Below are 27,260 nucleotides of genomic sequence, written 5' to 3' on the forward strand. Positions count from 1 at the left end.
TCACGTGAATTTCAGAGAAAAAGACTCGTTCATACAACTCAAGGAACGCACAGGCTCGTGAGGGAGTATTCTTGCAAATGCACGTGGTAAATGCCCAATCCATGTTCGCTAAATGTCGGAAATTGACAACTAGTTCGGGCCTCAACGCAGCAGGAAAAGGATGAAAAAGAAACTCATTTTAAATCAACTAAACAAGTGCAAAAGGCATGCATATACAGGAGAGGAGATACGAATGGCATCACAACACAATTCCTTTGCCATCGAAAACTTCCATGCCTTTAAGGTTTTCAATGAAGACTTCCAAAACTATTTAAGACTCTACATAAAACGCCTGATCTTTAAACCCAAGAAAAGAAAGGTGAGCGTATTACTTTCCTGGGGGGGGAAAAAAAAAAAGGTACTAAAGGGGAAAAAAGAGTAAAGTGCACCGACCGGCACAGGGCACTGCAGCTGAGACGTGCTTGAACGGCGCCCGTTTTCTACCTGCAAATTCTCAATTGCTAGATAAACAACAACACTTTATTGGGCGCTCATCGTGTCAAACCCTGTGTTGAGGGCTCCATTCCTCAAGGCCCATTTTACAGGCGAGGAAGCCCCGTCTCTGGGAGGGAAGGAGCGCGCCCAAGGTCACCAGCCAGTGAGTGGCGGGCGGATTCCAACCCCGAGCGACGCCCAAGGCCGCTCCCAGCCACCAGCGTGTTCCAGCTAGCGCCCAGCCATCTCACTCGCAGCCTCCCCAGTGCAGCAGCCCGGCTATCGGCCTGCGGCAGTCGGGTCTTCCGGGTCCCCATCTCCTGGGGCCGACCGGCGGCAGGAAGGGGCTCGGCGGGACGCGCTGTCAGGGGACCTGAGGACGGACAACGGACAGCGCTCGGAACGTCCCGGACTCCCAAGACTCACCGGACTCGCGGCCACACCGGGAGAACTGAAGCGGCAGTCACCGACGGAGACGCCCGACCCGAAGGCCGGCTGCAGGGGACCCGAGAGCTGAACCGCCTGCCAAACACCGAAGGCTAGTGACGCCCTCCACCGCTCCACGGCGGTCCGGGTTCCCCGCCCCCGCTGCCCGCGAGCCCCGAGGCGCATGCACCGCCTGGCCTGGACGGGCCCATTTCCGTCCGTCGTGGGGGGAGGCACAGTGAGTCCACTGAGGCACGACAGCGTCTAAGTCACAAGCCGAGCACACAAGCCAGACGCTAACGGAGCCTATGTGTAAATCCACTAGTGGTGCAAGGCTGTACACTTGTAAGAACAGCGGCGCGGGGGCTCGGCGACCTTCGCTTCCGTCGCTCCCCCGTGCAATCCCCTGTGCCCAAGACTGTTGCTTGCGCTCCGCTGGGCGGGGCTTGGAGGCGGTGGGAACTGCAATTGGTGGCTTTGAAGGAGCGGCGGGCGGGAACAGCTGCCGAAGAGGGAGCTACTTGAAGGAGATGAGGGCCGGTAAGAGAGCCCCGGGCGGCATTGCATCGGGCCCGGGAGGGTGTGGAGCCTTGAGCAAGCCAGATCCCAGGTCTCGGGGAGCGGCTTTTTCTTAATTGTCGCACGTTGTGAGGCTCAAGATTGGCGCTGGGTCTCGGGTTCGGGGCGGGGAACTACGGTTCGAGCCGAGGTGAGGGGGCGGTGACGCTGTGCCGGACGTGACGTCACCTCGCCCGCGGTGGGGCGGGTCGAGCCGTACGTAGGCACGCGACTGCGTCAGAGGTGGGCCGTGTGGTCATGTGACCAGGGGCTCTGCTCTCCGAGCCTGGGGTTGCTTCCTGGCCCAGAATTGGGGTTTTGCTTTTCTGTCACCTCGGCTTCCGTCGTTTTTCGTCCGTGTAGCTTCTTGCGTTGCTCCTCGGGCTGCCTGTTGGAGCTCTGCAGAGGTGTGTGGCTACGGGAACGTTACTTAAAATGGATCTTTTTGATCATGCGTTCCACAGACCTTGAGTATCTACTGTATGCCAGGCACTAAAGCGCTAGGAAGTACAAAGAAAGTTTAAAAATGGGGCCGGGCGCGGTAGTTTACGCCTGTAATCCCAGCACTTTGGGAGGCCGAGGCGGGTGGATCACGAGGTCAGGAGTTCGAGACCAACCTGGCCAACATGGTGAAACCCCCGTCTCTACTAGAAATAGAAAAATTAGCCGGACGTGGTATCAGGTGCCTGCAATCCCAGCTATTTGGGAGGCTGAGGCAGGAGAAGCGCGTGAACCCGGGAGGCGGAGGTTGCAGTGAGCTGAGATAGCGCCACTGCACTCCAGCCTGGGCGACACAGCGAGACTCTGTCTCAAAAACAACAAAAAAAGGAAAGTTTAAAAATGGTCACAGGGGTAAACTTTTACTAAAGTGATTTCCATCTTAATTGGTGAAATTGAGTGCGCTCTACCAAATTTCTTTAGACTGGCGTTCTGCAAACTTTACCCGGAATTAATCATCTGACGTACTCTTTAAAAGATGCTAAATCCCAAGCCTTCCGTGCGCCCTTCCCTCAGTTTAATTTGATAGGGCCCAGGAATCAATTTTAACAGCCTCGCCTCGCCTGTGTGTGTTTTGGTTTTTTTGGTGTTTTTTTTTTTTTTTTTGAGACGAGTCTTGCTATGTCGCCCATGTTGGAGGGCAGTGGCACGTTCTTGGCTCACTGCAACCTCCTGCTCCCGGATTCAAGCGGTTCTCCTGCCTCAGCCTCCCGAGTAGCTGGGACTACAGGTGTGCGTCACGACATCCAGCTGCTTTTTGTATTTCTTGTAGAGACGGAGTTTCACCATGTTGGCCTGGGTGGTCTCAAACGCCTGACCTCAAGTGATGCACGGTGCCGGGCGCGCTCCTGGCCCCTCGCCCGTGTTCTTAATGGGAGAGGTGTTGATTTGATGTTTCACTGACTGTTGAATCCCAGTTCGCCCAGGTTGTCTCCTCAGGCATTCATTCCACAAGTATTTATCAAGGACGCTGTAGACTGTTCTTGGCTATAGTGACGCCTTTCTGGTCTAGGAGTATAGCTGTGAATAAAAACATCATCCTGTCCTGGAGCTCAATTTTAGAAACAAGAAAATTTAAAAAGATAATTTCAGATAGTTCCATAAAGACAATTAGCAGTGGATGGCCTGGCGCAGTGGCTCACGCCTGTACTCCCAGCACTTTGGGAGGCCGAGGCGGGAGGATCACTTGAGATTGGGAGTTCAAGACCAGCCTGACCAACATGGTGAAACCCCATCTTTACTAAAAATAGAAAAATTAGTTGGGTGTCATGGTGCACACCTGTAATCCCAGATACTCAGGAGGCTGAGGCAGGAGAATCATTTGAACCTGCGAGGCAGAGGCTGCAGTGAGCAGAAATCATGCCACTGCACTCCAGTGTGGGCGACCAAGCAAGACTGCATCTAAAAAAAGGAAAAAAAAATTAGCAGTGGAGAGTGGGGAAGTAACTTTTGGTTGTGTGGTCAGGATAAGTCTGAGGAGAAACCATTTAAGCTAACACCTGAATGACAAGAAGTCACTGGAGAGAACATGTGCAGGAAGACCCTTCTAGGCAGTCGGAACTGCAGGCACAATGGTCCTTCTCCAAAGAGATTATTTAACTAAGAGACTAGTGTAGCTGGAGCTCAGAAAATCAAGGAGAGGGAAGCGGGGGCCACACAACACGGGGCCTTGTAGACCATGGTGAAGGCTTTAGATGGTCCAGTAACTACACAAAGAAACAAATCCGACTCCTGTTTCATGATCCTGATTCTGTTCCTACGGCCTTAATTCAGTTATTTTTCTCTTTCTAAACGACTCCTAATCCTTCCTCTTTATCTTTGTTTTACTATCATTTTCAGTATATTTTTAAATACAGTTAACTATATTTCTTTTCAGAAGTAGACAAGGATAATTTTTCAGTTTTCAACAAATAAGCCACAGCCAGGACTCTTGTAGGAAGATACTTCTTTGTCCCTGGAATTCCCAAAGTTGTAAAGGAAACAGATAAGACTACAGGCTCGTGTCTTAAACACAGACACCCAAGGTCTGTGTGTGCCTTCCTAGAAGATACACTGTTAAGGGACATTAAAGTATGCAGGTTGTACCCTGCATTGTTTAAAAATCATGTTTGCAGACCGCACGTTGGCTCACACCTTAATCCCAGCACTTTGGGAGGCCGAGGCGGGCAGATCACTTGAGGTCAGGAGTTTGAGACCAGCCTGGGCAACATGGTGAAACCCTGTCTCTACTAAAGACACAAAAATTAGCCAGGTGTGGTGGTGCACGCCTGTAGTCCCAGCTACTTGGGAGGCTGAGGCAGGAGAATCACTTGAACCAGGCTGGGGAGGTTGCAGTGAGCTGAGGTCGCACCACTGCACTCCAGCCTGGGTGACACAGTGAGACTCTTATCTCGAATGAAAAAAATAAATAAATATCAATGTTTGTTTGCTTTTTTGTTCTGTATTTGAAGAGAGAGAGAGATGCTCACCGGTGTCCCCAAATAAAGTAGCAGAGGTGAGATCAGCTGTCAACATTGGCTCACAACTTCTGCCCAGAGGAAAATAATAAAAGAGCTCAGAATCTTCCTTATTCCTTCAGCCGCTAGGTCATTCCTCTGGAGATTATATCCCTTGCCTATTGATGAGGGAGCCACACTGGATTTGGGGCTCAGGACCTTATAGACAGTTGAGGAATCTCACCTTCAGGCATGGGCAGGAGAAGTGAGGGAGGAAAGAGCTCTTTGTTCACAGGCAGTGCATAAAAGGACTGAGAGACAGCAATCCACTGCACCGCTAGCTCTTAGCATGTCCTGTGGACTCACAGATCCAACTGCTTATTCAGTATCTCCTTTGGACTCTCATCTTTATGTTAATATTAACAGATTGAGAATAAATTTCCAGAATTCCTGAGCTTTCTTCTTTCCCTGTCGCAGTCTTGACCATCTCAGCTAATAGTAACTTTGTCTTTTAGTTCCCTGGTAAAAACCTTGGTTTCATCTTTGGTTCTTTTCTTGATCTAACACCCCACATGTAATCCATCTAGAAACCCCGTGAGTTCCCTCTTAAAAGTGTATCCAGAATCTGACCTCTTCCCCTGCTTCACTAACCTCCAACCTCTGCCCTCGCCTCCTTACAGTGTGTTCTCAGTACAGTAGCCAGATTGATCCTGGCAGAAAAGGCAAACAAGAGCATGTCCTGCCTGTGCTCAGCACCTTGCAGAGTGAAAAAAGCAGTGATCCCTGCAGTGGCTTTCAGGGCCTTCCATGATCACTGACCTCACCTCCTTCTCTATGCCTCCTTCCTGTCTCTGCTGTGCCCTCACTGGAGGCCACCCTTCCCTGTTCCTTGAAGGCCCCAAGCAGGCTCTTGCCTCGGGACTGTTGCACATGCTGTTCCTTCTGCCTGGAAAGCTCTTCCACCACATGACTCCTTCTCCTGCAAGGATTGCCCCAAAGTCATAGTCTCTATGAGGCCTACTCTCTCCAGCACTCCCACCCTCAACTCAGCCTGCCAAAATTATTCCATTTTCTCCAGCACTCCTCACTTTTAACATAGTTTGTGATTCCTCTGTTGTTTCTCTCTCCCCACTAGAATGGATGCACCATACTGGAACAGATGTTTGTCTTTTTGGCCAAAGACATATCTATCCCCAGTGCCTAGAAAAGTGCCTGGCATGCACAGGTCCTCAGTAAGGGGTTACATGAATCAGTGAATGAATGAATGATTTATGTATCATCGCCATCAAAACATCAAAATACTCTAGCCAGAAAAGGAGAGAGCGCACTAATTTTTAAACTCTAAAACATTTAAATATACATTAAGGAGAAAATAATTAAATGCTTATGCTAAAACACTGCAGAATAGCTGAAAAAGTGTAAACATTTAGGTGTTTGACCTACAAATCAAAATCCCAGCTAAATATGCTGATGGCCAGGCGCGGTGGCTCATGCCTGTAATCTCAGCACTTTGGCAGGTTGAGGAGGGTGGATTGCTTAAGCCTAAGAGTTCAAGACCAACCTGGGCAATGTAGTGAGACCCTGTCTCTATTTTTCATACGTGTGTGTGTATGTGTAAATAAAAACAGACAAGTATTGTATTTGGTTAATACTTTGTTGTGCTGTTTTTGTTTTGTAAAAGCGCCAAAGAGATGGATGAGACTGTTGCTGAGTTCATCAAGAGGACCATCTTGAAAATCCCCCTGAATGAACTGACAACAATCCTGAAGGCCTGGGATTTTTTGTCTGAAAATCAACTGCAGACTGTAAATTTCCGGCAGAGAAAGGAATCTGTAGTTCAGCACTTGATCCATCTGTGTGAGGTAACAGTGTTAGAAATGATGAGTCTTGAACAGAGTGATACCCCTTTGGGTTTTTCTTTCTTCTATTCCTTACCCCAAAAGAGATGTAAGGTAGCTGCTAAACTATTAGTGAAGTGATGAGGTCTATATACAGCTGCAGTGGAAAAAAACCTAATTTTTAATTGACCTTTTCATCTTAAAAGAATGCTTACAAATCAATAAGATGGAAAAAGTAAATATCATAGGAGAAGAAAAAACAGTACAAATTAAAATAACAAGCAGTGTTTTTTGCAGTATTTTTTTAAACCTATCAAATTATCAAGGATGAAAAGACAACAACACCCAAATGTATTGGCAGAGTTGTAAGGAAAGAGACTCTGTCTTTCATGTGTGTTTATCGACTTAATTGCTTATTGTTTTAAAATGTTTTAGTTGCAAATATAGTTCAAATAATTTTCTTATTCCAATATACCCATCCCCCCTTCACTTCTATTTATTTATTTGTTTGTTTATTTTTGAGACAGTCTTACTCTGTCATCCAGGCCAGAGTGCAATGGCACAATCTCAGCTTACTGCAACCTCTGCCTCCCAGGTTCTAGCGATTCTAGTGCCTCAGCCTCCTGAGTAGCTGGGAGTACAGGCACGCACCACCACACTGGCTAATTTTTGTATTTTCAGTAGAGACGAGGTTTTGCCATCTTGGTCAGGTTGGTGTCGAACTCCTGACCTCAGGTGATCCACTCACCTTGGCCTTCCAAAGTGCTGGGATTACAGGTGTGAGCCACCATGCCTGGCCTCCTTCACTTTTAAATAAATATACTTTTTGACCTAGCAATTCTACTTACAGAAATTTATGATGAGAAAATAATAAAAAATGAGGTATGTATAAATATTATAATTGATAAATATTTAGTTATATAAATCAAGATGCATTGTAGCATTGTTTTAAAAACAAAACACGTTCACATAAAAATGTGTGTACTAATGTTCACAGCAACATTATTCATAAAAGCCACAAACTGGAAACAACCCAAATGTCCATCAGCAGGTAAACAGATGAACAGATTGTGATGTATCCATACAGTGGATATACTCAGCAATAAAAAGGAATGAAGTATTCATAGATGCTAACATATGGATGGATATGAAAATAATTGTGCTGAGTAAAAGCCAGACCAAAAAATGAGTACATACTTATGTTAACATTCATAAAAACCTCTAGAAAATGTAAACAAATCTGTAATGACAGAAAGCCGATCAGCGTTTGCCTTAGGACTAAGGCTTGGGAGGTAGAGACATGGGAACCAAGAAGAGTGGAAGGAAGTGGGCGGTGATAAGAAAGGGACACAAGATTGGACTCAGTGGCTCCTGCCTGGAATCCCAGCACTTTGGAAGGCCAAGGCAGGCAGATCATTTGGGGTTAGGAGACCAGCTGGCCATCATGGAGAAACCCCTTCTCTACTAAAGATACAAAAATTAGCTGGGCATAGTGGCACACGCCTGTAGTCCCAACTCCTCAGGAGGCTGAGGCAGGAGCATCACTTGAACCTGGGAGACAAAGGCTGCAGTGAGCTAAGAGTGCACCTTTGTACTCCTGCCTGGGCAATAGAGCAAGACTCTGTCTCAAAAAAAAAAAAAGAGACACGAGAAAATTTGGGAGGCAGTGCTGGTGGATATTGTCACTGCCTTCATTGTGGTAATGGTTTTGTGTGTATATTCGTAAGTCAAAATGTATCAAATTGTATACTTTAAATATATTTAAAATATATATTTAAATAGTTTAATGGATGATAATTATACTTCAATAAACTTAATTTTGTAAAAATCAAGAAGTTAACAGTGATGAATGAGGAATAAATTGTGAGAGAAGGTTGTGAATGCCTGGACTAAGACATGAATCAGTCAGAATGTCCATTGGTTAACAGGAGAACAGATTGGAGACAGTTTGTCAGTAAAGTACTGAGAACGTACAAATAGTCTGTTCTAACCAATCCTAAAATGTGTTTTAAATGGGATAGAACCAAATCTATCACCATGGTTACTAAATAATTTGTTTTCTCTTTTAGGAAAAGCGTGCAAGTCTCAATGATGCTGCCCTGTTAGACATCATTTGTAAGTTTTAGTGATTGGCATTTACACTTAACTGATCAGTTTCATCAGAGGCAATTTTGTCGCCCAGGCTGGAGTGCTTTAACGTCATCTCAGCTCACCGCGACCTCTGCCTCCTGGATTCAAGTAATCCTCCAACCTCAGCCTCCCAAGTAGCTGGGGCTATAGGAGTGCACCACTATGTGTGGCTAATTTTTTGTATTTTTTGCCACGAGGTTTTGCCATGTTGCCCAGGCTGGTCTCCAGCTCCTGGGCTCAAGTGTTCCTCCTTCCTCAGCCTCCCAAAGTGCTGGGATTATAGGGGTGAACCGCTGTACTTGTCCCAGAAGCAATTTTGTATATAAGGCCTCAGATTCTAGAGTCGAGGAGACCTTGTTTCAAATCCCAGTATGTCACTCAACCATATGTTGTTTGACAAGCTGCATCACCTTTCTGAGCCTCAGACTTCAAGCAGAGATAATAGTACAGTATCGACTTCACAAGATTCTTGTTAGGATTAAATGAGGTAGAGCCTGAGAAGCTGTTAGCATGGTAACTAGCATAAAGTAAATGTTAGGCTTTGTATTACTCAGGTTGCCAACTTACAACAGCTCAACTTAAAATTTCTCAACCAGTATGAAAGCAGCAGACATTCAACAGAAACCATACTTTGAGTTCCCATATGACCATTCTTTTCTCACTTTCATATAGTATTTAGTAAATTACATGAAGTATGCAACAGTTTATGATAGAAGACTCTTGGATGATTTTGCTCAACTGTAGGCTATAAGTGCTCTGAGCACACATAAAGTAGGCTAGGCTAAGCTAAGATATAAAGGTTAGGTGAATTATTTTCACCTCAAGGTGGATTTATCAGGCATAGCCCCATCATAAGTCAAGAAGCATCTGTACTATTACTATAGGATTTGAAAATAACTTTCTGAAAATTTGTTCCTATTACAGTATAGCTTCTCACCTCTCCTCCCTTCCATTTCATTGATTTTTGTTTAGCTTGCCTGTCTGTACTTTTTCAAGATGTCTGTTTTTTTAATCAGAAGGCAGCATAATGTAGGGGCTGAGAACACAGGCCCTGGGGCCAGATTTCTTGGGTTCATTTCATGGCTCCATTACTGCCTCCCTGTGAGCCCTGTAGGAAGCTGGTTAACATCTCTGTGGCATACCAACATCTCTGGTATTATCATTTGACCCATCTGTATAATAGTGATAATATCACACAAGGTTATGGTGAGAATTAAATAAGAGTACAAGTTAAATACTTAGAGCCTGGTATTAACTAACTGCAATCATTATGTATTAGCTGTTTTCTGTAAGTGTAACAGAAATTATCTTTAGTAATACTTTGTTCCAACTCATGGCATGCTCCAATTCATGCTATTGCTGAATTTAGAGCATCTGCCTCTGATTTAGTTTATCTCATTTTCAGTGGTTGGATTCTCTCAGGCATAAAAGGTGGATCCACACCATTCCCATTTCTCATACATTCATTCAAAAATTCATTAAGCACCTGGCTAGACACAGTGGCTCACGCCAGCACTTTAGGAGACCAAGGCAGGTGGATCACCTGAGGTCAGAAGTTGGAGACCAGCCTGGCCACTATGGTGAAACCCCATCTCTACTAAAAATACAAAAAATTAGCCAGGCATGGTGGCAGGTGCCTGTAATCTGCTACTCGGGAGGCTGAGGCAGGAGAATCGCTTGAACCCAGGAGACAAGAGGTTGCAGTGAGCTAAGATCGCACCATTGCACTCCAGCCTGGCGACACCAGGAGACTCTGTCTCAAAAAAAAAAAAAAAAAGAAAGAAAAAGAAAAGAAAACCTGGTCTGAGGTCCAAGAGACACAGACAGGTCAGGGCAGAGAGAGTTTTAAGCCAGAAGGATGAAGGGATATGGTTGAACTTGCTAACTTCCTAGATCATTTCTACTCCAAGATACTCCAAGTGTGTAACTCCTGAAAGGTGTTTTCTGTCATATACTTAGTCATTCATTCGTTCATCAAACATATACGGAAGCCTGTTGTGGTGGTGTGGGACACCTGGGAGGCTGAGGCAGGAGGATCACTTGAGCCACGAATTCAAGTCTAGCCCAGTTAACATAGTGAGACCCTGCCTCTTAGAAAAACAAAACAAATACTGAGTGCTTGCTTTATGCCACACAATTTAGACCCGGGACTACAACAGTGAACAGGTCCCTCATTTCCATCAGAGTCTAATTGGCAAGACAGGCAGTGTACAAATGAACATCTAAATAAATAATGTGGCCGGGCACAGTGGCTCATGCCTGTAATCCCAGCACTTTGGGAGGCCGAGGCGGGTGGATCACCTGAAGTCAGGAGTTTGAGACCAGCCTGGCCAACATGGTGAAACCCCATCTGTACTAAAAATACAAAAAATTAGCCGGGTGTTGTGGCAGGCGTGTGTCATCCCAGCTACTCGGGAGGCTGAAGCAGGAGAATCACTTGAACCTGGGAGGCGGAGGTTGCAGTGAGCTGAGATTGCACCATTGCACTCCAGCCTGGGCAACAAAGAGTGAAACTCTGTCTCAAAAAATAATAATACATACATAATGTGACGTCAGGTAGTGATGAGTCCTCCAACAGGAACTGGGAACTAACACAGAGCGTTTGGGGTAGGGTGATCACGGTGAGGACTACTCTGAGTAGAGAGCAGAATGAGGTGGGGAGTGGGGTGTGTAAGGAGCTAGGAAAAGAGGCTGCAGGCAGAGGAACAGCTGGCTCAAATGTGGGTCCTGTGGGGCACAGCATTCCCTGTCGTGCCAGATTAATGTGATATTCTGTGGGGCAGGCTTATGTGGAAATAGAATAAATGGGCTAACAGAATAAATACCAAAACTGAACTGTATCATCTAAGTCAGTTGAATTGAGTAATTATGATTTGCTTTATTTATATGAAGTAAATTTAATCCATATAAAGTTTATATTTTGAACACAAATCTGTATAATCCAATTTATGAATTACTGTTTTCCCCAGTTTTATAGTATAGAAATATCTATAGGCATATTAGTTCAAAGTTCTATGATATGCTAATAGTAAACCTTTCTTCCCTCTCTCAGATACGCAATTTCATCAGCACCAGAAAGTTTGGGATGTTTTTCAGATGAGTAAAGGACCAGGTAATATTTTCTGTTTACAATTGCACATTTGTATTTGATAGTTTGGCTTGGACTCAGGAGGCAGAGGTTACAGCGAGCTGAGATCGCACCACTGCACTCCAGCCTGGGTGACAGAGCGAGACTCCATATCAAAAAAAAAAAAAGAATAGCAGTATGTTCCTCATTTCTTTAAAAATGAGGTGATTATTTATTACTTACTTTTGGAAAATGAGAAACATATTTCTTGGTGCCATGTCAGAAGTACTAGCAGCATTTGTCTGATTTAATCATTATTACTCTGGAATTATACAAAATGCTTAGTTTCATGGTACTTTGCAAATGTATTTACTGAAAACATTGTAGCTCTCTTGATTTTTCTTTATTTTTTTTCACTTTGGCAGGTGAAGATGTTGACCTTTTTGATATGAAACAATTCAAAAATTCATTTAAGAAAATTCTTCAGAGAGCATTAAAAAATGTAAGAATAAAATTCATCTTTTACATAAAATTCAATGTCATAACATCTGTGCACTTAAAATTTGCTACTATCTTAGTTTTTTTTTTTATTTGTAAGAAATTCAGTTAGTAATAGTTCATACTGTTCTACTCCATATCAAAAACACACTGTAAATATTATAAAAACTTCCCTTTCCTCTCTCCTGTCCATTCAGGGCCTGAGGCTGCTTTTTCTGGAGGAGCTCAGTCCAGCAGAGCTCTCTGCAGTGATGGAAATGCTCTGTATTGGCATTGTTCAGTTCAGCCACATGTAGCTGCTGAGCACTTGAGGCTAATGTGACTGAGCAGCTGAAATTTTAATCTTTTTGTTGTTGTTTGTTTGTTTGTTTTTTGAGACGGAGTCTCGCTCTGTCTCCTGGGCTGGAGTGCAGTGGCCGGATCTCAGCTCACTGCAAGCTCCGCCTCCCGGGTTCACGCCATTCTCCTGCCTCAGCCTCCCGAGTAGCTGGGACTACAGGCGCCGCCACCTCGCCCGGCTAGTTTTTTTGTATTTTTTAGTAGAGACGGGGTTTCACCATGTTCGCCAGGATGGTCTCGATCTCCTGACCTCGTGATCCACCCGTCTCGGCCTCCCAAAGTGCTGGGATTACAGGCTTGAGCCACCGCGCCCGGCCATGTTGTTGTTGTTGTTGAGACAGAGACTCTGTTGCCCAGGCTGAAGTACAGTGGCGAGATCTCGGCTCACTGCAGCTGCCTCCTGGGTTCAAGCAATTATTCTGCCTCAGCCTCTCCAGTAGCTGGGACTACAGGTGCGCACCACTACACCCAGCTAATTTTTGTATTTTTAGTAGTCATGGAGTTTCTCCATGTTGGCCAGGCTGGTCTTGAACTCCTAACCTCAGGTGATCTCCCTGCCTCGGCCTCCCAAAGTGCTGGGATTACAGGCGTGAGCCACCGCACCCAGCCTGAATTTTTAATCTTATTTAACTTCAATGATTTTACATTAAATAGCCACATGTAACTAGTAGTTCCAGTAATGGTCAGTGAAGACCTGAAGCACCCTTGATTTTACAGATGTTTTTACTTTTGTAATGTGAAACAAAGAAGCTGTTCAGAATAAGACGATCTTCCATTCAAGCCAGTAGAGGCCCACTGAGCACGTGATTGGGGCCAAGCTCTGTGCTGCTCACTCAGGAAAGTCAGACAGCTCTACGCCACCATACCCTGGACTGGGGAAACTTTATTGTCTCCTGCACTGAGGGAATTTGGAAAAGCTGGTAAAGAATGGGCAGAATTTGCTAGTGCCACCGTAACCACCCACTTTTCCTAGAACAAGATCTCAGAGGGAGGAAACAGAGACTTTGGCAAGCAAAGTGCATCTCACTCAAGTCCCTACTTTCTAGGCTCAAAGCTTTAAAGGGAAGCTGAATCAGAGGGGAGCTGATAATCCAGGAGCAGGCTATTAAATTCCAGACCAATTGGCAACCATATTTAAAAGTTTGGAAAGGCCTGTATTTTATTCATGAAATGGATACAAGGTAGTACTACTTCCTTTGGTCTCACCATATAACATTCCTTTAGAGGAGTTTTTAGCTTCTGAGCTAAATGCATAAGAGCATTAGGAACAGTATATTTTCAAGCCCATTATGACACAGAAATCTCCTTTTTTCTTCTTTTTTTTTTTTTTTTTTTTTTTTTTTTTTTTTGAGACATGGTCTCACTCTGTCGTCCAGGCTAGAATACACTGACATGATCTCGGCTCACTATAGCGTAGACCTCCCAGGCTCAAGCCATCCTCCCACCTCAGCCTCTTGAGTAGCTGGGACTATAGGCACATGCCACTGCGCCTGCCTTTTCTTTTTTTTGGTAGATAATGAGTTTCACTGTGTTGCCCAGGTTGGTCTCAAACTCCTGGGCTCAAGCGATCCTCGTACCTCAGCCTCCCAAAGTGCTACGATTATGGCTTGAGCCACAACACCCAGCCTAATTACATAGAAATCTTACTGTTAAACTTTATAGTGTGTGCTAGGTCTGGGTTAGATGCTAAGAAGGCTTCATTATAAAACAAGTATCTCATTTGTAAGGCTGCCTTACCTTATAAACTCTTAGAGATGGAAGAACAGTTTTCAGGACAAGTCCAAGAAATTATTGAAAAAACAATCACCTCTACAAAAAAACTTTAAAAAAAATTAGCCAGGCATGATGGCACATGCCTGTGGTCTCAGCTACTAGGGAAGCAAGATGGGATCGCTTGAGCCCAGGAAGTCGAGGCTGCAGTGAGCGAGCTACGATCATGCCACAGCACTCCAGCCTGAGCAACAGAGCAAGACCTAGTCTCAGAAGAAAAAAGAAGAAATGAAAAGAATGTTTTTAAAAAAAATCACAAAATGTTTTCCCAAAGATTCCCAAAATACTCACGAAAAGCAGAAAAGACTGCCAGGCCTCAGCCTGCATACACGAGTGTACGGACATCATTGTTCACCCCTAAAAAGACTGCCAGGTCTCAACCCACATACACAAGCATAGGGACATCATTGTTCACCCCTAAAAAGCACCTGGAGTTGATGCCACAATGAAATTTTAATTAGGAAATTATGCCTTTTTTTTTTTTTTTTTTTTTTAAATAAGGTGACAGTCAGCTTCAGAGAAACTGAGGAGAATGCAGTCTGGATTCGAATCGCCTGGGGAACTCAGTACACAAAGCCAAACCAGTACAAACCTACCTACGTGGTATACTACTCCCAGACTCCGTATGCCTTCAAGTCCTCCTCCACTCTGAGGCGCAATACACCGCTTCTGGGTCAGGTATGGAACAAATTATTACAAGCTATAATATTTTATTATCCTATCTCAAAGATCTATATAGATTTTAACTGCTCAATAAGTATTTGATAGAGAATGCCAGGCCAGGTGCAGTGGCATGTACCTGTGGTCCCAGCTACTTGGGAAGCTGAAGTGGGAGGATTGCTCGTGCCCACGAGTCCGAGGCTGCCGTGAGCTGTGATCACAAGACAAAGCAACACCCCACCTCTAAAAAAAAAAAAGACACAGAAAACCACATGTAATTCTTGTTCTCCTAAAATAAGAAACAGAGGGTGTTGTTATCTGCAGATGGGAACATGGCATAAGATACTAGATTGGAGCTGTACTTTATTGTTTTTTGATCTAGAAATAATGCATACTTAATATAAAAAATGCAACCGATACAGAAGTCTCTAAAGATAAAAAGTCTTCAAAGCTTCATACCCCTTTTCCCTATTCCATTCATTCAAAATAACTACTGTCAAAGTTTGCTATTGCCTTTGACAAGATAGTTCTCATAAAAGCCAGGGTAGACCAGGCACGGTGCTCACGTCTGTAATCCCAGCACTTTGGGAGGCTGAGGTCGGTGCATCACCTGAGGTCAGGAGTTTGAGACCAGCCTGGGCAACGTGGCAAAACCCTGTCTCTACTAAAAATACAAAAAAAGTAGCCAGGCGTGGTGGCAGGCGCCGTAATCCCAGTTACTTGGGAGGCTGAGGCAGGAGAATTGCTTGAACCCGGGAGGCAGAGGTTACAGTGAGCCCAGATCGCGCCATTGCACTCCAGCCTGGGCAACGAGAAAGAAACTCCATCTCAAAAAAAAAAAAAAAAGTAACAACATTTCCACATGGTTACAAATAAATATACCACATTACTTTTTCATAATTGTATAATTTGCTTATTAATAAACATTATTTTCCTTTGTAACCATTTCTCCCACATTCTATACACAAGGAGACTGCTTCCACATAAGATGTAGCCTCTGTTCAGAGCCTGCTTCTCTTTATGGTTCTGCCTTTACTATCACAGGCTTCCTAGCATCTTTCCCCAAATTAGTTCTCCCTAAATTGGCCTGGCACTTGCTGCTGCCACTATTAGCATTCACAACCACAGTGGCACCTTCAGTTGGTTCCAGAGCTGCCACGTCAGCTGGTTGTAGGGGGGCAGCTCTGCCATCCTGGCTGCATCATGTCCTGTCACTCCACAGCAGAGTTGGGTGGAGGTGCGGTGTGGAGTACCAAGGACTCCACTGTTGTGACCAGGCGAGCCCTAGGGTCTCTGTGACTACTTGCTTGTCATTTAAGCTTTTTGGTGGTTTATTGAAGTGGCAAAGACTGCTACTCACTTCTATTTCCTTAAAATACTTCTTTACATTTGGGGTCTCCTCCTCCATGATACATAGTGGTCTTTCATCCACTTACAGCCAGGTGAGTACACCTTGCCACAGGTAGTTTAAACATTACCCCAAACGCTAATGTTCTTTTTTTTTTTTTTCTTGAGATGGAGTCTCACTCTGTCACCCAGGCTTGGGTGTAGTGAGGCAATCTTGGCTCACTGCACCTTCCTCCCCTCAGGTTCAAGCGATTCTCCTGCCTCAGCCTCCCAAGTAGCTGGGACTACAGGCACTCACCACTATGCCTGGCTAATTTACTTTTCTATTTTTAGTGGAGACTGGGTTTCACCATGTTGCCCAGGCTGGTCTCAAACTCCTGACGTCAAGTGATCCGCCTGCCGCGGCCTGCCAAAGTGCTGGGATTACAGGCATGAGCCACCGCGTGGACTAATATTCATTTCTATTGTGTATCTTAAGGCGTGCTTGTCTCTATTCTCTAGATCTGGGTAAACATCTTATCCTATCATAGGAATTCTGTTTCAGTCTTCTTTTTCCCTAATGACAGGAAACTCTTATAAGCTATATTCAGTATACACTTTTTTCTTTAGTATTTGTCCTAAAGCATACATATCTGCATTTTTGTATGGCAATATCATTATAGTATTAGATGACTGGTATCCAAAAACAGTAACATTTTGAGTATTTATTGTTTATTCCTAAGTCTGAACTTGATTTATTAGTACCTTCTAACTTTAAACAGGATCACTTTTCTAAAAAATTGATACAAAAGACTGCATTTATCAGAATCTTAATGGTATTAACCACTTTGTTTTTGAAGCTCAGTAACAGGCTATCAGATTTTTCTCTAGACTTCTTTTTACATTTATGAGGAAACTATTCACTAATTGCTGCTCTTACATTTTACTTCAACAAATATTACAAACACAGAGACAGTAATCCTAATAATGGTCTTGCAAATTTTCATTTCAAGGCGCTGACAGTTGCTAGCAAACACCATCAGATTGTGAAAATGGACCTGAGAAGTCGGTATCTGGACTCTCTTAAGGCTATTGTTTTTAAACAGTATAATCAGGTGAGCCAATCAGTGACTCTCTTTAAAGGTAAATCTTTATTTTCTCTTTCACACAGGAGTTAGAAGCTACTGGGAAAAGTAGCTACTGGGAAAATCTACCTCTGACAAGAGGAGATCACTTTAGATATTACTGAAATGAAGAAAGCTTACAATTAGTGAACATGAAAGGAAAATAAAAATTCCTCACAGCCATCTTTTTACAATTGTATTGTGTTTTATACCAGTCATTAGTTATTGGAGTCTATGTTGTAGATCTCAGCTTCCAAATCAGCTAATCACACTAGAATTTGTTTTCTCTTTAGAGTAACTTCACATTGTCTTTTGAAGCTAAATATATTATTCTGTCAAACAACAGAAAAGAAGAATTAACTTTTTGTCCCATCAGTCAAGTAGGTTATACAGGCACTGGAATTAAAGAGAAAAGCAGTGGTTTTTTAAGTCCCAAAGTTCATGTGTTAAAATTATTTGAATGTTAATGTTCCCCTCTAATGACAAATACAGATCTGTCCTTACAGATGCAGGGGTGTTTTTTCAAATTATGCATGGCAAATGTCTGCATATGTGTTGACACTCCTGTGAGTGGATTGTTAATGCTCTGTGTATATCTTTGAGCCACTAGAGATGTTATACTTCTGTATTTTCATCTGTTCTAAGCAGAAAGAAGTGATGGCTCTGTGCAAGCACTCCCTCCTTAAGGAAGAACTAACATTAAGAACTTACATCATGAGGCCAGCCACAGTGGTTCACGCCTATAATCCCAGCACTTTAGGAGGCCAAGGTGGGAGGAATGCTTGAGCCCAGGAGTTCGAGACGAGCCTGGGCAACATAGGGAGACCCCGTCTCTACAAAATAAAAGATAAATAATATATATATTTTTTCAAGTTAGATCATGATTTTCTTCTCTAGCCATCCTCTCCTACCTACTACCCTCTCACCAAATTGATATAAACTGTTCTGCTATAATATGACAGTAGTGGCCAAGCACGGTGGCTCATGCCTGTAACCCTAGTTCTTTGGGAGGCTAAGAAGAGCAAATCCCTTGAGCCCAGGAGTTCAAGACCAGCTTGGGCAATATGGCGAAACCCGTCTCTACAAAAAATACAATAGCCAGGCATGCCAGGCGCAGTGGCTCACGCCTGTAATCCCAGCACTCTGGGAGGCCGAGGTGGGCAGATCACGAGGTCAGGAGATTAAGACCATCCTCGCTAACACGGCAAAACCCCGTCTCTACTAAAAATACAAAAAAATTAGCCAGGTGTGGTGGTAGGCGCCTGTAGTCCCACCTACTTGGGAGGCTGAGGCAGGAGTATAACGTGAACCCGGGAGGCAGAGCTTGCAGTGAGCGGAGATCGCGCCACTGCCCTCCAGCCTGGGCAACAGAGCGAGACTCCGTCTCAAAAAAAAAAAAATAGCCAGGCGTGGTGCCACGTGCCTTTAGTCCCAGCTACCCGGGAGGCTGAGTTAGGAGGATCTCCAAAGCCCAGGGAGATTGAGGCTGCAGCAAATCATGATCATGCCACTTACTCCAGCCTGAGCAACAGACTGAGATATTGTCTCAAAAAAAAAACAAAGACAGTGGCATTCTTAGGAAAATCCACGTTGTCAAGCACTAAACTATAAAAACAATGGATTCAGTGGGTGAAGGTAGGAGAAGGGGTTCAAGAGATTCAGACTTAGAGAAGGAAAGTTATTTTTCCAAAAGCAATCTCAGTAAGTTTTTTAGGGTTATGAAGATTCAGCACTGACGACGCTGAAATACCACAGTACAAATGCTTCCATAGATTCCCTGGGCTTTGCACTTGCCAGATCCATTTCTATGATAAAGCACAGAGCTCCTCAAACAGAATGGTCGAGTTGCAGGCTCAGCAGCCTCCTTGTCAGTGTCCTGCTCAGTTGAGCCAGGATATGGCCTTGGACCTTTCCGTTGGAAAAAAATAAGCGTTTGGCATACTTTAATATACTAAAAAAAATTAATATGTGTACATCAAGATGTCAAAATTAGTAAAATACTTTTTTTTTTCCCTAGACCTTTGAAACTCACAACTCTGCAACACCTCTACAGGAAAGAAGCCTTGGACTGGATATAAATAGTATGTGTGTGTTAATATAAAACTGAATTTTGGAAATGCATCATTCCCTTATAGATTTCTTTCACTTGGTAAAACGTGTATACTAGGATCCTAATTCACAATTTTCATTGTTTTCAGAAAAATTGAAAATGAAATATGTGTTGAAGGAGGAAAGCTAATCTACCATAGGTCTCCTTTAGGATTTACTAGGATAACAATAAACAACAAAACAATAATGACAAAAACAAAAATTAGCTAATAGTTGTTGAGCATTTCTTGTGTGCCAGGCACACTAAGATGTTTATATGTAGCCTTTCCTTAATCCTCACAAGAAGTCCCATGAATAAGCACTATTCATCAGGAAACTGGGTTTCAGGGAGGTATAGTAACTCTCTAGGCAAAGTCACACAGCTAAGGAGTGGCAAAACCAGGAGTGAAATCCGGGTATGTCTGGATCTTGAGCCCATGCTCTTAATGCACTGGATAAACTTCTAGAACCATCAGAATCATGACTATTGCTACTCACAGATGTCTGAAGTCTCTCACTAGAAAACCCAAGAGAAGAGAGTACACAACTACTAGATTTACAAAAGTGGTGGGGTAAAATATAAATCCATAAAAAAAGAAAACTTGCCTATCTCTTAGTAGAGATTTGGCAATGAAATGTGCCACTGTTACAAACTCAACACTTCTATGGTTTTCCAGTGTCATAGGAACTGCTGTTGATCTCCTTTTAGGTAAAAAAAGCAGGATATAAAATTGTGTGTCTCTTACAATTCCAGTTTTAAAAAGACATAGGTGAGGCTAGGAACAATGGTATGCATCACTGGTCCTGGCTACTTGGGAGGCTAAGGTGGGAAGATCACTGGAGCCCAAGAGATCCAGTCCAGATGGGGCAACATAGTGAGACCCTGTCTCTTTTTTATTGTTTTGTTTGTTTGTTTGTTTGTTTTTAAGACAGTCACTCTGTTGCCTAAGCTGAAATGCAGTGGCGTGATCCTGGCTCACTGCAACCTCTGCTTCCCAGGTTCAAGCAAGTCTCCTGCCTCAGCCTCCCAACTAGCTAGGATTACAGGTGCCTGCCACCACACCCGGCTAATTTTTGTATTTTTAGTAAAGATGGGATTTCACCATGTTGGCCAGGCTGGTCTCGAACTCATGACCTCAAGCGATCCTCCCACCTTGGCCTCCCAAAGTGTTGGGATTACAGGCATAAGCCACCATGCCCGGCCGAGACCCCATCTCTTAAAAAAATACATATATAGGCTGGGTGCCATGGATATATAGGTAGATATATGTATATCTACTAGATATGTGTGTGTATATATATATACACGCACACACAGGAAATTATTACAGCCAAGAGAAGAAACAGTAAATATTATTTTAAAATTATACAAACAGCCGGGCACGGTGGCTCAAGCCTGTAATCCCAGCACTTTGGGAGGCCGAGGCGGGTGGATCACGAGGTCAGGAGATCGAGACCATCCTGGCTGACACGGTGAAACCCCGTCTCTACTAAGAAATACAAAAAACTAGCCGGGCGAGGTGGCGGGCGCCTGTAGTCCCAGCTACTGGGGAGGCTGAGGCAGGAGAATGGCGTGAACCCGGGAGGCGGAGCTTGCAGTGAGCTGAGATCCGGCCACTGCACTCCAGCCTGGGCGGCAGAGTGAGACTCCGTCTCAAAAAAATAAATAAATAAATAAATAAAAATAAAATAAAATAAAATAAAATTATACAAACAATTTTAAGGGTTAGGAATGAAAGGAGAATAATTTAAGGATGAAATATATTCCTAATGGCTATTTTATTTGAAATCTTCCACCTATAGTGGATTCAAGGATCATACATGAAAACATAGTAGAAAAAGAGAGAGTCCAACGAATAACTCAAGAAACATTTGGAGATTATCCTCAACCACAACTAGAATTTGCACAATATAAGGTAAGACGTCATAATAAATATTAACTACAAGATATCAACATTTTTTAAAAAGAACAAAAACCTTAAGTGGAAGACAAATCTAAGAAACTGTTCCTTTTTCATTTGTCACTTAAATTTCATGTAATAAATTTATGAATTAAATAAACCTCTTTATTGTATTTATAAGTTCCTGTGTGAGCAAAGGAGACTTTTAGAAATTATGAATTTGGGCCAGGCGTAGTGGCTCACACTTGTAATCCGAGCACTTTGGGAGGCCAAGGCAGGCAGATCACCTGAGGTCAGGAGTTCGAGACCAGCCTGGCCAATATGGTAAAACCCTGTCTCTACTAAAAATACAAAAAAATATCTGGATGTGGTGGCACACACCTGTAATCCCAGGTACTCAGGAGGCTGAGGCAGGAGAATCACTTGAACCCAGGAGGCGGAGGTTGCAGTGAGCCAAGATCACGCCATTGCACTCCAGCCTGGGCGAAAGAGCGAGACTCCATCTCAAAAAAGAAAAAAAGAAAGAAATTATGAATTTGCCTTTTCGTTTCATCTTACATATTAATGCAGTTATAACTGGGAGTAATCTGTATATTTGAGGGGGAAAAAATGTAGATTATACCATTCTAGCCCATCCACAACCTAGGACAGTATTTGGCACATAATAGGCACTCATAAATACTTGCTGAATAAAAGAAAGAATAGGTATGTCATTACATATTCCAGCCGGCATCACATGGAGAAAAGCCAGTAACCTAGGCAGTACCACAAATGTGGCTTGTTCCAGAAGTGTGCCTTCCAGACATGTGCTGCTGCCCACCGGGAAGGCCAGGGCAGGGGCTACAGGTGTTTAATGCAAACCCACTGCCACCACTAGGAGAACTTGAGGCTTATATTGTGATCACTCTAATTTCAGTCCATGCTCATACTCAAAACACCTTACTGCCTGCAAGCCTTCCAATAAGTTTTTTTCTCTTTAGCCTTTCTATAGCTACAGGCCACACTTTAAATCTGCCATTGATCTGCTCACTTAGGCCTAAAGCCTGTTTGATATGATTTAGTTTTAGTGGGAAAAATGGATTGACACCTTTCAAGTTGGGTCCCTTAATGGCAGGCTTTACACTAGTTCCTTTAAACAGGCGATAAACTACAACAGTGGTTCTCTAAGCGTAGTCCCTGGATTAGTAGTATCAGCATCACTTGGCAAGGGGGAGGAAATGCCAATTCTTGACCCCACCCTAGTCACTAGGGGAGGTAGGAGCCCGCATTCCGTTTTCACGAGCCCTCCAGCTGAGTCTGCACACGCAAGCATGAGAGCCACGGGTCTAGCATGCAGAAAATGTGCTTTCTAAACTTCCCTTTATACACATCTCAGAATGGCACTATTCTGTATGTCAAGGTACACATTTATTATTAGCTTCTACTAATTTTTTCCTACCTTTTCTATTTTGAAAAATGTCAAATCCGGCCAGGCGCAGTGGCTCATGCCTATAATTTCAGCACTTTGGGAGGCTGAGGCGGGCAGATCACCTGAGGCCAGGAGTTCAAGACCAGTCTGGCCAATATGGTGAAACCCCATCTCTACTAAAAATACAAAAATTAGCCAGGCATAGTGGCACACACCTGTAGTCCCAGCTACTCAGGAGGCAGAGGCAAGAGAATAGCTTGAATCCGGGAGGCGGAGGTTGCAGTAAGCCGAGATAACACCACTGTACTCCAGCCTGGACAACAGAGCAAGACTCCATCTCAACAAAAAGGGTCAAATCTTCAGAAAACTTGCAAGAATATTCCAATGAACATCCATTTTTCTTCGCTTCAGTTCACCAGTTGTTAACAGTTTGGTGCATTTACTTGAACCATTTGAGTTATTCGCAGACATTACTCATCCACCACATAGTTTACTATATTGCCTCTGAAATGTAATGATCACTTTTAAAAAAAACTGAAATTTAGAATTTCATGGATATTTGATGATATCAGATGGTATGGTAATGGTATTGGGGTTCACTTCTTGTTTTTTTTTTGGAGACGGAGTCTCGCTCTGTCACCCAGGCTGGAGTGCAGTGGCACAATCTTGGCTCACTGCAACCTCTGCCTCCCAGGTTCAAGCAGTTCTCCTGCCTCAGCCTCCCGAGTAGCTGGGATTACAGGTGCCTGCCACCACACCCGGCTAATTTTTTGTGTGTATTTTTAGTAGAGACGGGGTTTCACCATGTTGGCCAGGCTGGTCTCGAACTCCTAGCCTCAGGTGATCCGCCTGCCTCGGCCTCCCAAGGTGCTGGGATTACAGGATTGAGCCACCGCGCTCAGCCACAAGTTGATAATTATTTTACTTGGGTGATGTGCACATGGGGCTCATACCATGCTCCTTACTTTTGTATATGTTTAAAATATCCCATAATTAGAAGTTAAAAAGAAATCTCAGCTGGGCACAGTGGCTCACACCTATAATCCCAGCACTTTGGGAGGTGGAGGCAGGCGGATCCCTTGAACCCAGGAGATCGAGACCAGCCTGGGCAACATAGCGAAACCCTGTCTCTACAAAAATTCAAAAATACAAGGCGTGATGGCATGTGGCTGTAGTCCCAGCTATTTGTGCTGAGGCAGGAGAATGGCTTGAGCCAGGGAGGTCGAGGCTGCAGTAAGCCATGTTCGTACCGCTCCAACTTGGGCAACAAAATGAGACTCTCAAAAAAGAAAGAAAGAAATCTCCGTGTGTCTCAAAAAAAAATGTGGTATTTTTACATTGAAGTTACAGATTGCAAAAGAGAGCATTAATTTTCCATTAAGAATGCAAACTGTAACGGCACCTGAGGGTGGAACTGACAGTCAACATCTCCCATGTGGCAGGCACTGTGCATGCTGGCATTTTGCCTTGAATGTTGTTTGATATACCAGTTGCCCTCTATGTTTTGTTTTGTTTTGTTTTGTTTTTTCTGAGATGGAGTTTCACTCTGTCACCCAGGCTGGAGTGCAGTGGCACCATCTATGGCTCTCTGCAGCCTCCGACTCCTAGGTTCAAGCAATTCTCATGCCTCAGCCTCTGAGTAGCTGGAATTACAGGTGCCCGCCACCATGCCTGGCTCATTTTTGTATGTTTAGTAGAGACGAGGTTTCACCATGTTAGCCAGGTTGGTATCAAACTCCTGACCTCAGGTGATCTGCCCACCTCGGCCTCCCAAAGTGCTGAGATTACAAGCATGAGCCACCACGCCTGACCTGCCCTCTGTGTTTGCAGATAGCAGATTAAATGGCTCCCACCCCTGTTAAATCTTTTATTTCTTCAATGACAAGAATTAATGAAATGTTATTCTGATTTCATTATATTTTAGCATTCGTATTTGTACAATACGTTTAATAGTCATTTATAAATATGTTCGTTGACAGCTTGAAACGAAATTCAAAAGTGATTTAAATGGGAGCATCTTGGCTGAGAGGGAAGAACCCCTCCGATGCCTAATAAAGTTCTCTAGCCCACATCTTCTGGAAGCATTGAAATCCTTAGCACCAGCTGGTGAGTGGTCAGCTTACTCTATAAGCTAGAAAAATTAACGACATGCCTCCATTCCGTCCTTATAATCTGCTAATTACTTCGGAGCTCTCCCATCACCCCAGTCTGCTAGCCCATCATCCTGTCTCTTACATATTCTGCTTCTGTGCTTAATGGGGAAGAGGGGCATCTATGATCTACCCTCTAACCTCAGCCATTTTTAAACTGACTCAAATCCCGTCCTCCTATGATGACTTTTCATTTTATTTTTTCCTTTTTTGTTGTTAATTTCAGGTATTGCAGATGCACCACTTTCTCCACTGCTCACTTGCATACCCAATAAGAGAAAGAATTATTTTAAAATTAGAGATAAATAAGACGTGCGTGGTTTCATAAGCACAGCTCCTCCTTCTTGATACTGCACATGCACTTCAGTTCATGGCTAGCTGTATAGCTTCTGTCTGTAAACTTGTATTTTCAAGAATCCTTGGTATTGAATTTTTAGAAATGCTCACATAATTGTTGGGAGTGATTCATTCCTCCACGATATGCCTCCTCTCTCCGATATCCTGCTAACTGTAGCCGCTGTAGCATTTGAGATGACAGGACATATATATATATGGCCCCACACTTGACCTTGAGTCTGAATGCTCTGAAATCAAGCATATGGCACAGCGCTTGAGACTTTTGGGTTTGTGTCCTTTCTTCTATGGCTGTCTCTTAATTCTGGAGAGGTCTGGTTCCACTGGCTGGTTTGCAGGGATTGATTCTTAAGCACCGGATCACAGAAAGAAGCAACAAGAAACTATACTGAACTCAAAAGTTTTTAGGAGAATCATGAAATTGGTCCATTCAAAGGATAGAGTTGAGTCCATTGTGTTATTGTTGCAAGAGGTTGCATATTTGGTGAGTCCGTTATATAAAATAATGTTCTTATTGTAAATATGATACTTTTCATAATCTATTTTACCATGTATGTAACATTCAAACTGACAAATATTATACTGACTTATGAATAAAGGTGTCAAAAAACTGGCACATCAGTTACTTTTGATGAAAGTCCTTCAGTGATCGTCACTAAATACCCTATCTTTTTAAAAATTTTTTCCTATTTATTTATTTAGACAGGGTCTCACTCTGTCACCCAAGCTGGAGTGCAGTGGCATGATCACAGCTCACTGCAGCCTTGACCTCCCAGGCTCAAGTGATCCTCCCACCTCAGCCTCCCGAATAGCTGGGATTACAGACATGCTCCATCATGCCCAGCTAATTTTTTTGTTGTTGTTTTTTGTTTTTTGAGACAGAGTCCCCTTCTATCGCCCAGGCTGGAGTGCAATGGCACAATCTTGGCTTCCTGCAACCTCTGCCTCCTGGGTTCAAGCGATTCTCCTGCCTCAGCCTCCGAGTAGCTGAGACCACAGGCATGCACCACCATGCCCAGATAATTTTTGTATCTTTAGTAGAGATAGTTTCTCCATGTTGCCCAGGCTGGTCTTGAACTCCTGGGCCCAAGCAGTCTGCCCATTTTCGCCTCCCAAAATGCTGGGATTATAGGAGTGTATTAGTCTGTTCTCATGCTGCTAATAAAGATACCTAAGACTGGGTAATTGACAAAGGAAAGAGACTTAACTGACTCACATTCCCACAAGGCCAGGGAGTCCTCACAATCATGGTGGAAGGCAAATGAGAAGCAAAGCCATGTCTTACATGACGGCAGGCAAGAGAGCTTGTGCAGGGAAACTCCCATTTATAAAACCATCAGAGCTCATGAAACTTATTCACTACCATGAGAATAGTTGGGGGAAATCGCTCCCATGACTCCAGTATCTCCACCTGGCCCTACCCTTAACACATGGCAGTTATTACAATTCAAAGTGAGACTTGTGTGGAGACACAGCCAAACCATATCACAGGCATGAGCCACCATGCCCGTCAGCATGTCTTTTTTAAACATTTTAAAATCGATTCTTTATCTTGTTTCAGAGAGGATTTGGAGTTATAAAAACACATTAGACTGGGCATGGTGGCTCACATTTGTAATCCCAGCACTTCCCAAGGTTTCTCCTATACCAGATATGGCAGTGGGGGGGGCAGTTCCCCCACACATTAAGCTAGTATGAAACATGATATACAAAATGACATCACTCTAGGTTGGGTGTAGTGGCTCATGCCTGTAATGCTAGCACTTTGGGAAGCCGAGGTGGGCGGATCACCCAAGGTCAGGAGTTCAAGACCAGCCTGACCAACATGGTGAAGGTGAACCCCGACTCTACTAAAAGTACAAAAATTAGCCGGGCGTGGTGGTGTGTGCCTGAATTCCAGCTACTCAGGAGACTGAGGCAGGTGAATTGCTTGAACCTGGGAGGCAGAGGTTGCAGTGAGCCAAGATTGCGCCACTGCACTCCAGCCTAGGTGACAGAGTGAGACTCCATCTCAAAAAAAATTAATTAATTAAATAAAATAAAATAAATGACATCACTCTGGTTCAGAGCTCTAAAATGGAGGGAGGAAGCCATTCTAAGAAGGACACCCTACATGACCTGCAACTTGAAAAAAATAAAAGCTCAAAAAAAAAAAAACAATACAGGAACTTACCTTGAACCTTTGAATTGGGCCAAATTGCAATGACCAGTGCATC

At 43.8% G+C, this 27,260-nt stretch overlaps 2 protein-coding genes across 7 annotated transcripts in view; one reads left to right on the forward strand and one right to left on the reverse strand.

Moving 5' to 3' along the window:
* The window catches only part of LOC105491213 (C-X9-C motif containing 2), a 65,663-nt gene that overhangs the window by 31,981 nt on the left and 6,422 nt on the right, over positions 1 to 27,260 (reverse strand). Inside the window, exons 3-4 of one of the 3 annotated variants that reach the window (XM_071084996.1) lie at positions 17,855 to 17,976; positions 14,833 to 14,936 (exon numbers count right to left, since the gene is read on the reverse strand). In XM_071084996.1, coding sequence (XP_070941097.1) covers positions 14,833 to 14,936; positions 17,855 to 17,859 — 109 coding nt within the window. In that variant the 5' untranslated portion in view covers positions 17,860 to 17,976. Of the gene's footprint in view, positions 1 to 900; positions 1,311 to 14,832; positions 14,937 to 17,854; positions 17,977 to 27,260 lie in introns of those variants that run through there. The other 2 variants (XM_071084997.1, XM_011757413.3) reach the window with 2 other exon arrangements.
* Positions 1,329 to 27,260, forward strand: part of LOC105491214 (centromere protein N) — a 29,477-nt gene continuing 3,545 nt past the window's right edge. The window contains exons 1-11 of one of the 4 annotated variants that reach the window (XM_011757414.3): positions 1,329 to 1,440; positions 6,073 to 6,253; positions 8,299 to 8,344; positions 11,412 to 11,471; positions 11,852 to 11,928; positions 14,535 to 14,711; positions 17,033 to 17,134; positions 19,161 to 19,224; positions 21,035 to 21,147; positions 24,520 to 24,646; positions 24,917 to 25,978. In XM_011757414.3, coding sequence (XP_011755716.1) covers positions 6,083 to 6,253; positions 8,299 to 8,344; positions 11,412 to 11,471; positions 11,852 to 11,928; positions 14,535 to 14,711; positions 17,033 to 17,134; positions 19,161 to 19,224; positions 21,035 to 21,147; positions 24,520 to 24,646; positions 24,917 to 24,999 — 1,020 coding nt within the window. In that variant the 5' untranslated portion in view covers positions 1,329 to 1,440; positions 6,073 to 6,082 and the 3' untranslated portion in view covers positions 25,000 to 25,978. Of the gene's footprint in view, positions 1,441 to 1,754; positions 1,866 to 6,072; positions 6,254 to 8,298; positions 8,345 to 11,411; positions 11,472 to 11,851; positions 11,929 to 14,534; positions 14,712 to 17,032; positions 17,135 to 19,160; positions 19,225 to 21,034; positions 21,148 to 24,519; positions 24,647 to 24,916; positions 26,685 to 27,260 lie in introns of those variants that run through there. The other 3 variants (XM_071084994.1, XM_024795877.2, XM_011757415.3) reach the window with 3 other exon arrangements.

This window comes from Macaca nemestrina, chromosome 18, assembly GCF_043159975.1.
Source record: "Macaca nemestrina isolate mMacNem1 chromosome 18, mMacNem.hap1, whole genome shotgun sequence".
NCBI lineage: Eukaryota > Metazoa > Chordata > Mammalia > Primates > Cercopithecidae > Macaca > Macaca nemestrina.